Source organism: Excalfactoria chinensis, chromosome 2 (genome assembly GCF_039878825.1).
Source record: "Excalfactoria chinensis isolate bCotChi1 chromosome 2, bCotChi1.hap2, whole genome shotgun sequence".
NCBI lineage: Eukaryota > Metazoa > Chordata > Aves > Galliformes > Phasianidae > Excalfactoria > Excalfactoria chinensis.
Window position 1 is genome coordinate 83831235 of NC_092826.1, and position 13298 is coordinate 83844532.

General features: G+C 43.7%; 1 protein-coding gene across 2 annotated transcripts in view; it reads right to left on the reverse strand.

Annotated features, from left to right (window-relative positions):
• Positions 1 to 13298, reverse strand: part of JARID2 (jumonji and AT-rich interaction domain containing 2) — a 202740-nt gene that overhangs the window by 85747 nt on the left and 103695 nt on the right. For both annotated transcript variants that reach the window (XM_072327482.1, XM_072327479.1), the window contains exon 3: positions 4797 to 4938. Coding sequence is in view for 1 of the 2 variants with exons in the window: in XM_072327479.1 (XP_072183580.1) it covers positions 4797 to 4938 (142 nt within the window). In the remaining variant the exon portion in view is untranslated. The remainder of the gene's footprint in view (positions 1 to 4796; positions 4939 to 13298) is intronic.

Below are 13298 nucleotides of genomic sequence, written 5' to 3' on the forward strand. Positions count from 1 at the left end.
TTCTGCCCAATCCAGCCGTGGCAACTTAAAGTACTACCACTCCCCAGTGGCTGTGCCTTCCTCCCACTGGCAACAACTTTCCCTATGGCAGAACAGAACAAGGAGCTTGCGCATCTGCTCTGCTGCTCCTGCAACCGAGTGCCAGGGGCCACTGGGAACAAGGACATAGCGAGAATGTGCAGAGTCCAGCAGCTGCTCACAAAGCACAGCTGTAATGCAGAGAAATGCTGGAGGACAGCTGGGAGAAATGCTGTGCACGTTCCACGCAAACAGCTTCAATCCTTCCTTCCCGTGCTTGGAAACTCTCACTTCACTTCCCAGGCACTAACCTTCAACACTGCATGCAGGATGCTGTCAATAGTTAGGCCGGCGTGGAGATATTACAGGCAAGGACAGAGCTGAAGCTATACCCTAGCTAGTCCAGGGACCCCCCAGGCTTTCAGAGTGTCACACTGGTGTCAATCACAGGAGTCAACTTCACCTGACACAGCAGGTGAGGGTAAGGTCACCATCACAGAGTGAATCTGAAATAACGTGGAGCAGCTGTGGAGTGAAGAACAACAGGCTTCCTACTGGAAAAACTGACACAAGAGTGGAAGTGTGGGGACTGGTGAATGTTTTCAGATTTTCTTCCCAGATTTTCATGTTGAAATTTCTTTGACGCTATTTTTCTTCCCTCTATCTAAATAAATCCTTTTCCCTACTGGAGAAAATACGCTAACATTGAGAATGAAAACATGACATAAAACTTAGTGGCTGCTCAAATCAGACAAACCCTTCTCACTTCTCAGAGCTTCATATCAACAGAACTTCAAAGTAAAAGAGAAAAGCATTCAGCAATTCCCTGCGTGCACTGCTGGGGAAGAGCTCATGAGAGTGAACAGTAACAGGAAGCAAGTAACAGCCTCCTGTCATCAATGATGAACATACTGCCACATCCAGCCTGCTCTGCACAAATATATTCCCTGGTAAGGTGAGCAATTGTTGCTAAAAGCCATACAACTGTTCCTGCACAATGTTACAAATACTTCAGTGGATGTATTCTTCAGAGAAGGCTCATAAATATGTAAGAACCTCCTCCACAGTGACTCAAACCCATTTGGCCTGTTACCAGTTGCCCTTCTCAACTGAGAATCAGAGCATCAAGTAGGAGAGTGATACCGAAAAAGAACAAAAAGTTACACTGAAGTTCCCCTTCAGGGGCAACTACCTTCGTCACGGCTTTTTAAAATAGTCTTTACTCTGTGAAGACCACTTAGCTTTTGCTCATCTCTCCCAAAACTAGCCCCTGCTCTCTCTCACAGCAACTAGATAGCAATTCATAACACAACAGGTTCCACGTGGCATTTTTGATGCAATACTTGAATACTTTTGCCAAAGGTTACAATAATGCATGCACTGCTTTATTTCCTCAGCCCCCCTCCCCCTTCCACCCAGACCTGGACAAAAGTAACACACAGCTCAGAGCAAAGCAAGACTTTTCCATTCTCAGAGTGGAAACTCAAACAAACCTAAGTATTTTGGAGTCCTGTTGCTACCAGTCCCCCCAGGCTCTATTCTCATGCAACAGATTTGGAGACTTTACACAGTCAAAGTCATATGTGTACTTCTGTTCCTCCCTACCACCACCAAGCAATCACAGCTGAAACCTTAGCTTCAGAAAATGGTAGGCAGAGCATGTTCTGTTGAAATCTAAAACCCTACAGTTGATTTAAAAAAAAAAAAATGGAAATGGGACTTTCCCCATTGACGGTGAGCTCAGCTGTACAGAAAGCTGCCTCCAGTTCCCAGACAAAGGTGTTAATTACTGACAAAGTCCATAAAGTCTTGTTCGAGGCATTTAAAGCCTCAGTGTGGCATTCAAAAGCCTGGTCCATCAGACAGATTTTCTATGCAAGCTTCTGAATAAAATCTCAAGCATTATATCACCATACTTTCACCAGAACCATTTTCTCCCATCGTGATTCTCTCTTCATGATGTATGGGGCTGCTCAATTGATTCTGAGCTGAAACTGACTGAACCACGGATGTGACAAACCCAGAGTTGAGCTTGGCTGAGGGCTCTTATGTTACATTATGCAATTATGTGGGAAACCCAAGAGGCATCCCTTCACCAGACAGGCAGGTGGGGATTTACCTCCCCACAGATGCTTGTCACCACCTACCTATCAACAACTAATCTTCTCACCAGTAACCCACTGGAATTACATCAAAAAAATCCTGCCAGATTAGTCACTGAACTGCCCAACCTGGAAACCTGCATATTGCCAGGCAGGATGAATGGGGAAAGTACCACAGTACCAGCTTGTCATTACGCTGAAGAACTACAAGGTCAAACCACAGCCTGAAACTTCTACACAAACCCTTACAAGAGCAGTTAGAAGACAAACAGCCATGCAACTCCAGTCCTGGCGATGGGGGAAAACTGCATGAAGTACACGTGACAGCCAGTGCTTCAAGCTGTGTTTCAGCACAAAAGCACAGTTAGTTGTATACACAGATGAACAGACAATTAAAAGTTTGATTCTGAGGAAGCACAAAAGGAAGACGAGGAGGACATGATCTCTCAAAACTTGATCAGTCATTGATACCCTCTCTGTCAGACAAGCTTAGAACAGGAGCCATTTCAAATCCTGTCCCCACTCATCATTCTCTTGGGTGTCTTTCATCTGCCCAGTACTTCTGACACAACTCTTTCTGAGACCCTGAGATGTCCATGACCAAGGGAACATTACATGCACAGCAAATGAAAAAGTAAGAAAGAGGATGATGCCAGAACACTCAGCACAGTTATGAGAAAGAGCCCAAAAGATGCATGTCTGCAAAGAGGAAGCTCGCGAGGAAGAGAGACAAAAGTTAGGTGTAAATGGAAACAAAACAGGAACATTTCCCTTCACAGCAACTGCAACAGCAAAACTAATGCTACTTCAACAAATCATGAGGCACGAAGAACTGAAATGATATCTTATCTTACACAGAAGATATTTTACACCTGGGTTTCTGGTTTTTGTTTTGTTTTGTTTTCTTTCTAGCTTGGAAAGTACCCTACAGTTTTTCACTAAAGGTCTGAAGGATTGAATATCCAGTAAATGAAACAACTGTGGGCCTAAATCATTGAACTGCTGCTCAAGTATCTGAATCCTGCAGCTAAAACTAGCAGATAGTCCTTCAGAAAAATTTCTCCCACAAGGTATGCTCAAATGCAGTTTCTTGGGATGGGTGATGCAGCAATCCCACTCATTACTGCGTTGGACTGTGCATGATATCAGAAGGGAGGGAGCAAAGGACAAAGGACAGCCCCCTCCTGTGACACCTTCCTCACCCACATCCCATCCCCAGAAGGGAGCAGGGGGTGCCTCTTGGTTGCACTGGCAGCTGCTCCTGTGAGCAAGAGACATTAACGCACACAGGTTAAAAACAAAGAGCCCTGGAAAAAAAACTAAATCCATCTTCCACTCAGTATTAGTTTTAATCCTAAGAAGCTCCTTCAAGCTATTCAATGTATGACCCTGCAAGCGGTTGTGTCAGCGCAGCTGAGAAACGAGGGCAGTGAACTGAGCGGACACAGCAAACACAGAGGACAGCAAAACTTCCTGAAGATAATGTGTTAGCATCAGTGGCAACAGCATCAAATTACGATCACTGTCTCCCAGGGCTATTCTACCTAATTTATAAGAAGAAATCATTTTCAAGCTTCTGTTTTAACTCATAAAGCTAAAAACACACAAATATTCTTTCCGACCTGCAGTAGGATGCAGTAAGTCTTACAGAATTTCTACCAGTATGGGAAATAGCAGAGATTTTATTTGGGTATGCCAGACAAGCTAGTAGGCATATTCAGAGCTAGATTTTGGGTTTGTTGCTGTGGAGGGGAGAACAATAAGTCGTGGGGAAAGAGGTGGGAAGCATGGGGACATGGAGGGCATCCAGAAGAGCATTCTTCTTCCCAAAGAAATCATAAGGTCATGCAGAATACTTCTTTTGTTTGACAGAGAATTTGTGTTACAGTCCATTTTGGCCTGGGACTAGGGTGACAAGAGTGCAAAGGAAAAAAGTTTGAGAAAGCATTTTCCAGTTCTATCTTTTAAACAGCATTTTTCAGGCAGCCTGTTTTGGTTCTCACTTCATAGAGAAGACAACTCCCAGCCTCTGCTTGCATTTTCAGCATATTTTCTGTAAGAGATTGGCTTGATTCCTACAATTTTAACCCACATTTTGCACATTCAGGGTAAGAACTTGTAGGAGTTCAACAAGGGCTCCTTAACCGACTTCTAGGAAAGAAGAAGCAGTTTACCACAGCGTTATGTCAAAGCAGTCCTTTGCAATCAAATACCCACAACACTGCATAACTTCAGTTTCAATTTCCAGAAGCCTTTTTTTTTAAAAAAAAAAACATGGTTTCATTCACAGAAAATTAAAAATAGCAAGGGTAACACTACTTCAATGACACTTTCCATGAACTTACACACAAGTACTTATTGATATGGCCCCAAGACGCAATGAAGGTGGACAGGGGAGGCAGAGAGAGAGTACCAAGCCATATAATTCAGCAATCATCTACTGCTTTTCCAGGATAAAAAAAGAACAACAACGACAAAAAAACCCGCAAAGAAAACAGCAATAATGTTGGATGAAGCACAAACTCCTTCTGTTACTAGAAGGAGCCTACACTGGAAAGTCTTTTAACAGTAGGGCAGTATTTGCAATCATTCCTTACTGATAACATAATCACAACCTTATAGCACAAAAGGGACAAAGCAGAGAGGCTACTTCTTTAATCATGATGTACTACTGACCTTTTCCTCGAGGGCCCTTCTTCAAAATCTGAAGAACTAATATCGTTGCTTGTTGAGGACACCTGCGATGCATCGTCCTTTTCATTCTCCAGCTGCTCTGATCCCGGTCCTAATCCTTTAGATTGGCCATTAGTGAGAAGTCCTGCAAACATGACAAAGAAGTACACAATATTCACAACCCGCATTTCCAGAGCCAAATGGCTTTTATTAAAATTCACACATTAGATTATCAGTAGAGAGTCAACTCCCAAAGCAATTGTCTTGCAAAGAGATATGCTGATAACATTGATTTTGCACAGAGGTACTTCAATAAGAAACTGGCTGATTGCATGTTTCTGATTCGGTTAACTGTAAGCCACCAGTTCCAAACAACTCCACTACAGGTGTCTGCAATCACATTTATAATCTTGTCACATCCCTTATGCTAAAAGGGGCACAGTTTAGAGTCAAACTCATTCGTGTGTAACAGAATGCCTGTTCACTGGCACAGTACAGAATCTTTTTCATTTATCTGTAGATCAGTATAAAATTAAGTTGCCGTTTGGTTAATCTGTTGTCTTCTTGAACTTCATTCTGCTGCTTCCAACTATTATAATTTATGATCCTTTAAAGAATTCTTAATCCCAAAGGAGTTAACAATAAAACATCCATTTCTCAACATAGAATCTTTCAACACTGAATTGCTCAAACACAGAAACTCCAGATCAGAGGCTGAGGTGTGCAATGCAGGGGAAACAAATGCCACAGTTACCTTCCATTTTGTGCCTTTTCTCTGCTGGAAGAATAGTATAGCAAGCAAAGTCACATAGATGGAAGAATGCATAGGTTTCTGTGTGAGCATAATATTCAGCAACTATTACAAGCAGACAAACAGTGGAAGCCACTCAGACTTAAGGAAGAATTAAAAGAGTAATGTATAGACAAGTGTATTTCAGATAGAAGGGACCCATAAGGACCACTGAGTCTAGTTCCAGGCTCAATGCGGGATCACTCAATATCAAACCCTATGTTTGAGAGCGCTGTCCTTCAACTCCTTCAACTCTGGCACTTGGGGCCATGACTACTGCCCTGGGGAGTCTGTCCCAGTGCTTGACTAACCTGTCCGTGATGAACCTTGCCCTGATGCCCAGGCCAAGTCTCCCCTGATGCAACCCCATGCAATTCCCTGGGGTGCTGTCCCTGCCAACAGAGAGTGGAGCTCAGCACTGACCCTCCTCTCCACTCGTCTGAAGCAACCATCATGAGGCCCCCCCTCAGTCTCCTCTGCCCCGGGCTGAACAAACCAAGGGACCTCAGCTCATACACCTCGCCCTCCAGACCTTTTCCCATCTTCACTGCCCTCCTTTAAATGCTCTCTAATGCCTTTACATCCCTCTTACACTGTGTAAATCTGTACCCAGTGCCCTAGATGGGACTGCACAGCGCAAAGGAGAATATTAATATATATGTTTCTCAGTAGCCTCTGGGACAGGAGAGAGGAATATTACTCAGTATTTATTCACTGTTTTAAGTGCTTGGTACCAGAGGACTTGCAGCTTCATCCTGGAACTGCCTTCTCAACTCTCCATCAAATGATGATGCAAATGATACAACAGAGTTTTGTTTCACAGTTTTGGTTGCTCAAGAAATGCTGGTAGGACCGCCCTCTCTAGGTCATTTCAGCCCACTTTCTATAATGACACCCTTGAAAGAAAACAGGGAGGGGGCTGACTGGTTCCAAGATAAGCTGGGCAGCAGGGCTGGTAAGAAAACAAAACCAAAAATGCCTACTAATAACAGACGTTCAAACGGCATCAAACATTGCATCAGCACTATGCCTTCTGTTTTCAGGAATACATCTCTTAGCAGTCTCAATGACTCAATCACATAACCTAGTATCCAGGCAAGCTCAGCTCAAGGGAACTCATTGGCAGAATTAGCCCAACAGCAAAGGCCCTGCTTGGGCATGCTGCCTGCTGGAAGCACCACACACAGCCCAGCCTGATGCCCTCCCCCCCACCTTGAGCCCTTTGCTTGGTGCTGCTTGGATGCTGCGACTCAGTGTGATGCAACCTGCAACCAGGCTCAGCCCTTCTGATTCCAGTCTAATCGAACCCTCAATAAGAAGACCACAAAATAAAAGTTGAAATGGAGCAAGGCACTGATTTCAGCATTAAAATGGCTCTTCTAACCAGCCTCAGCCTGACACAGCAAAGCTCAGTGACTATATTTACATTTTAACTCCTCTTTTCTGAAATTGCTTTTGGCATTTTCTACCCTTTTAAAGAGATCCCAAATTATGACCTCGCATGTTTTCAGGGTTTGATACTATGCAGTGCAACCCAGTGATATGACACGGGTGACAGCATTCCTTCACTGTCTTCCAGAGGAACCGATGCAGACCTTTTAAGAAACATCAAATAGATTTAATAGTTTAGCTGACTGTATCCTCACTGGAAGCAGCAGTACCCAGGACTATTCATGAACAAGAATAAACTCATGCTCTGCCTTTTTCCATGAAACTACTGCTAATATAATTTACCATTTTAAAACTCGAGAGAAGTGTAAATCAAGCATATCGTTTGAGGTCTGATACTCAGTAATTTAACTCTTATGACAGAATTTGAATAGGTTTTCCAAAAACAATATTTATTCTGGAGACTTGCCATATGTAAAACCCAGCAAACTGGAGTATATGAGTCAAGAAAATCACCTTTTGGGCTGTCAACTTGCATGCACTTGGAAGGCAATTCTTTTTCGTTCTTTCTCCCTGCCAAACTATCAGTGCACTTGGAAGACAAGCATGATTTGTATCCCTTAAAGAGAAATATCGGTTTGTCTACTATTATTCATCATAACCAGCACCATCCCAAAATGCAATAATATTGCAGATAACCAAAGTTAGCTATCAACCGAAACCAATTAAAACAAATGCCCTAGAAGGGAGGCATAAAACTACAAATGAGAGATGCTGATAAATAATGGGAACGGGTGTCACGTTCTATAGCTTTTCAGGGTCACCGTAATTGCAAAATTCACTCAGCAGTGATGAAAGGCACAGACGTCCGCAGTGCATAGGAGCTGTCTCCTTCCAAGCACGGGAGAGAAAGCACATGCTGAATTAAGCCGTCACAAAGTTCATTGTCATTTAATCATTTTTAGATCAACTGTATTCAGTTTGCCCCCAGATACCTTTCCCTTCAAACACCATTCCTGCTATCTCTATCTGCAATAAACCGCCTTCTCTGTCATGCATTGATCCCGAGCTGTCAAAGGCCTGGAGCCCAGGTGTGTCCCAGGATGAGGTGAGGGCCCCGCAGATGTGCCAGGTGACACTCAGATACCCCATGGCTCTTAGTGGGTTGGCACTAGAACAGTGGGGCTGAGCACACAGCAGGGATAGAGGGCGACTTGTGTCTGTCCACGTGGCTTTGGCTCTCTGCAGTTAACCAAGCAGTAGGAAGCAGCAGGCATTCACATTTCTTAAAAGCAGAGTGCTGCATACTGTATGGATGTAAAGAGGGAAAAGCAACCAAGCAAGAAAATACTCTTTTGTGTAGCCTGAAGAGCCGAACCAATTCTTAATCCAGATACTTCAGAGCACTCAGCAAGCCGAGGAACCAGCAAGCCATCAGGGAGGCAAATAAAACCAAAGGGGACAAATGCTTCCTCAGTAGCTTTTCCGCACTCTCCAACCTCTAAAACAGGGTGCAAGCAAGCCCTGCTCCCCTGTGCACCCCATGACTGCTTCAGCCCCCAGCAGCCAGCACCTGGCACAGGCTGCCTGCCCTTTCCCCCTGGGCTCTGCTCCACTTTCACCACTTCTTCCCCCAGCTACTGGGCTTGGGGCCAAACACCAGGCCTGGATAACTGGCACAATAAAGCAGAGCTGAGAAAGATTGTATTCTGTAGCACGGAGAGGAAAGTGTTTGTTTTCAAAACAAAGTCTAATACGACTCTTCCATATTTTTACAAAACTACAAGTCATTTAATTTAAATTTGAAAGTACAGCAACACGGATTGTAAGTCAGTGTAGAATTTCACGTCTGAAAATGACTTACATGAAATAATAATTCATACATATAGTCATGTAGTACATATTTGCTGCCAAAGTTTTAAAAGAACTGAAACTCTCTATGGCTCAGAGTAACAGAACAAACACTGTTTTCACTGAGCCACTAAAAACGAGTTACTTAATTAAGTCAAATATAGAAACTCACATATCAAATGATCCCTTAAATTGACTATTCTAGCTTTAACAGAACAGGATTAGATATTTTAAATGAAAGGCCAACTACTGATTTCTGGTAATTAGTAAGGCTGGCTTAAAAGTGAACCACATCAACATCTTTCCTAAAATGCTTTTTAGACACATAGATCCCCGCCTTCAGTTTGGCTGAATTCTTTTCTAAACTTCTGTATGACCCATGGTAGCAAACTGCACGCTATTTAAAAACATGCACCAAAAAAAATCAGCTTCTAACTGCATTGGGAAAACAACAGATGCAAATATTACACTCATTCTGCCACAGTCGGGGGAAGCAGAAGAACCCTACTTGCACACCGATGTTAAAGAGACCCCACTGCTGCCACCTACCTCCTATCTGCCTTTCACATTCTGAGGGATTTTGATCCCACCTGCAGCTACATGCATGCTTGTTGCTTTGGTTTCCTTCCTCTGCTATCCCATCACCTCTGCGTTTGAGCAGAGGTCTTACTGAGCCTTCAGCTTTGGGCCCCTCAAGAAAGACACTGAGGCCCTGGAATGTGTCCAGAGAAGGGCAATGAAACTGGTGAGGGGTCTGGAGCACAAGTCTTAAGAGGAGCGGCTCAGGGAGCTGGGATTGTTTAGTCTGGAGAAGAGGAGGCTCAAGGGAGACCTCATTGCACTCTACAACTTCCTGAAGGGAGGTTGTGATGAGGAGGGACTTGGCCTCTCATCCCAGGCACGAAACAGGACCCGAAGAAATGGCTGCAAGATGTACCAGAAGAGGTTTAGATTAGACATGGAAAAAGTTTTTCTCTCAGAGTGGTCAGGCACTGGGATGGCTACCCAGGGAGGTGGTGGAGTCACCATCCCTGGTGGTGTTCAAGAGGTGTCTGGATGAGGAGCTACGAGATATGGTTTAGTGGCTTGTGGTAACAACAGCAATGGGAGGACGGTTGAACTAGATGATCTTGTAGGTCATTTCCAACCTTGTGATTCTATGATTCTATAAAAAAACATCATTGGTAAAAACAATTAGATCAGCTTAAAAGAGCTTACATTAGGGGCCTCACATGGACTTAAGCAGATTGCTTTTCACAACAGCCTAGCAAGCAGATTTACTATTCCAGTGTGGTAGTACTTCACTTGTACCAATTCAGATTTGCTAACCGTACCATTTTTATTGATACACACACAATTCTAGCAGCAACTTATCACTCTCTTCTTGAGCTGGATCTAAAACATTTCTGGACACCTGGGCTGGAGTACCACAAGGGCCTGAGGAAAAGCAGGCTCTCTGAATGTATTTATGATGCACAGCGGAGCTGTAGAACACACAGAGAGAAGGAAAAGAAAAGCAGAAAGGAGTAACACATGGCAGGATGAAGAAAATACAAGGAAGGATTTGAGGTTGGTTAGGCAGTTTTACGTGTAGGTGAAAGTACAACTATTGGTACATTCATCATTATCAAAGCTACTTTATAATCAGGAAACCAAAGGGGAGGAGCATCTGAACAAATCTCAGTATCATGCGGTTAGCTGGACACCGGGTTGGGTGGAAGGGCTTTCACAATGTTTCCAAAACACAGTTTCTGCATCACTTACTCTAATGTCAATGAGGCACCCACATCTGAACATTTCCATGATCTCAGGCAACAAGAAAACAACACCTATTTTGGTTCCCCATGCTAAAACAGCTCAAGAAACAAAGAAGTCTCACAGGCACAGGCAACCCACACAGCCACCTCGGGAGAAAATCTGCAGTCAACAATACACAAACGAAAGCCAAATACATCAAAACTGACCTAAATAAAGGGGATTTCAACACGACCTTATTCACAGCTTTCTGTCCGGGATGAGGCCTCATATGCCAGCCAGCCCGCCCAGATGGCTGGAGGCAGGGAAGCCAAGCAGCAGAACTCAGCTCCATGTGAAACCCACAGCTTGCCCCACGGCAGGCCTTGCCCATGCACTTGCTTCCTCCATTCTTCCCTGAATGCTGCAGGCTGGCTGGTACAAAGGCCCCAGTTTCCAGGGCAATTGGCAAAACAAATAAACACAATTTACAAGGAGGTAAAAAAGTGGATTTACTCGAAGCAGCAGCGCTCTGGACACACCATGATGACAGCGTTATATATGAGGGCATACAATAGTACATCATAGTAACAGATCTCAGCTACGTCAGCACAAAGCTGAAGTTTTCTTTGCTGATGGAGTAACATGCCTCTCCCAGCTTCAGCCGTGCAGTCTTGGCATTACACGGGAAAGCTCTGTGGAAATATGAATACATATAAATGGCAATTTAATTCCCTTCTTTTTGCAGTGTCCCTTTTAGGACAGCTGACCACACACTACAGCAATGCCACTGCTTAGGTAGAAAGGGATTAACCACCTGCATCATGGCTGACAGGCAGGTGCCATCTGAGCACAGGCAAACTCACTCCTGAGTACCACCACACTGCCCAACCCCACCAAAGCCAAGTACTGCTTGATCAATCCTGTGAAATAACAGAACCATCTCCAGCTCTGTAGGTAGCTACTCTAATCCTCCGTTTCAAGCAGATGATATTCTGTATGAAAATCAACATAAAATGAACCAAAGCCACTGCCCATACCCTGTTCTATTTCAACCTGAACACTACAGGACTTAACAGTTCATTATGAGCTGTAAGGTTAAACGCAAACCTACTCGTTAGGCTTCTCCACCACCAGACCTTGCCTGTTTTCCAAAAGTAACAGACAAACAGCTGCAATACAACACAATTTCACATCCCATTGTCCATTACTCTAAATATCTGATTCCAAAAAGCCCTTACAAGCCAGAATAGAAGCTGAAACACTACCAAAATCTTGGTAGGCATGTTAAATAAAATCATTAATCATCTGATGCCAGGTTAAACCATCCCGGTATCTCTAAAACATCTGCAACAGCCTGCATTAATCAGCGCATCGTACAGAGTTACTGTATTTAGCTGTTGTATAGCTATGCACAAAAGATAATTTAGTTTTATAGTGCAAATGCCATCTGTCATGTTGTCACAGCATGACAAGGTATCACATTACATATTAAACAGACAACACGCCTCGAAAATAAGGCCTATTTTCATGCCACAGTTGTCTTAGAGACTAAAGAACTGGGTTTTCATGGTGCTAACGTAATTTAAAAGAAATTATCTAGGGTAAGAGATACCTATCTTCCTATCTTTTAAAAGGAATATATATCATTAAAAATGCTATGTTTTATCTCTCTCGGTAATGCAGAACTACAGCAGCTTTCCGCCTCTAAATAAATTAACCACGGCACAAAACAGTCATTGTTTATAGCACACGATGCTCTGCATTGCTGCTATAATGGCAATTAACATTACGAGGGCTTTTCAGATGACAAGTCACTGGGCATTACGTTGATTGTGGAATGTAACAGAGCATATGCATCAAGTAGTTCTGTTATGCCAAAAACTGTTAGCAAACAGCTCACATAAACAGCTGGGACAGTGCTTTTAGATGTAGATATACATCATTACTATGGAAGCCAAGCATGAATGGCATTGCAGCACAAGATGGTTTTGTCAGCTTGTCAAAAGACACGATCACAAAATAGAACTGATTAAATAACTCAGGTTGAAGGAAGCTCCTTACTCCCATTACATCTCCATCCAAAATCGCTATTAAGCAACCCAAGTGCTCCTTGCCTAAAAGCTTACATAAAGGACCTCTTACCATCGTTAACTATACTGTTCTCTTGCTTCAACACAGCATCTGTAAATTTTGTTTTGCTTTCCTCATTTTGTTCTTCTTCTCTTCTCTTCTCTTCTCTTCTCTTCTCTTCTCTTCTCTTCTCTTCTCTTCTCTTCTCTTCTCTTCTCTTCTCTTCTCTTCTCTTCTCTTCTCTTCTCTTCTCTTCTCTTCTCTTCTCTTCTCTTCTCTTCTCTTCTCTTCTCTCCTCTCCTCTCCTCTCCTCTCCTCTCCTCTCCTCTCCTCTCCTCTCCTCTCCTCTCCTCTCCTCTCCTCTCCTCTCCTCTCCTCTCCTCTCCTCTCCCCCTTTCCCTTCCCTTCCCTTCCCTTCCCTTCCCTTCCCTTCCCTTCCCTTCCCTTCCCTTCCCTTCCCTTCCCTTCCCTTCCCTTCCCTTCCCTTCCCTTCCCTTCCCTTCCCTTCCCTTCCCTTCCCCTTCCCCTTCCCCTTCCCCTTCCCCTTCCCCTTCCCTCCTCTCCTCTCCCCTTTGTTTGTTGTGTAATAAATAAACTAATAGAAACAAGAATATAGCAGCCAAAAACAAACTTAATTTACTTCTGCCTGGAAACTACCCCAGGCCATA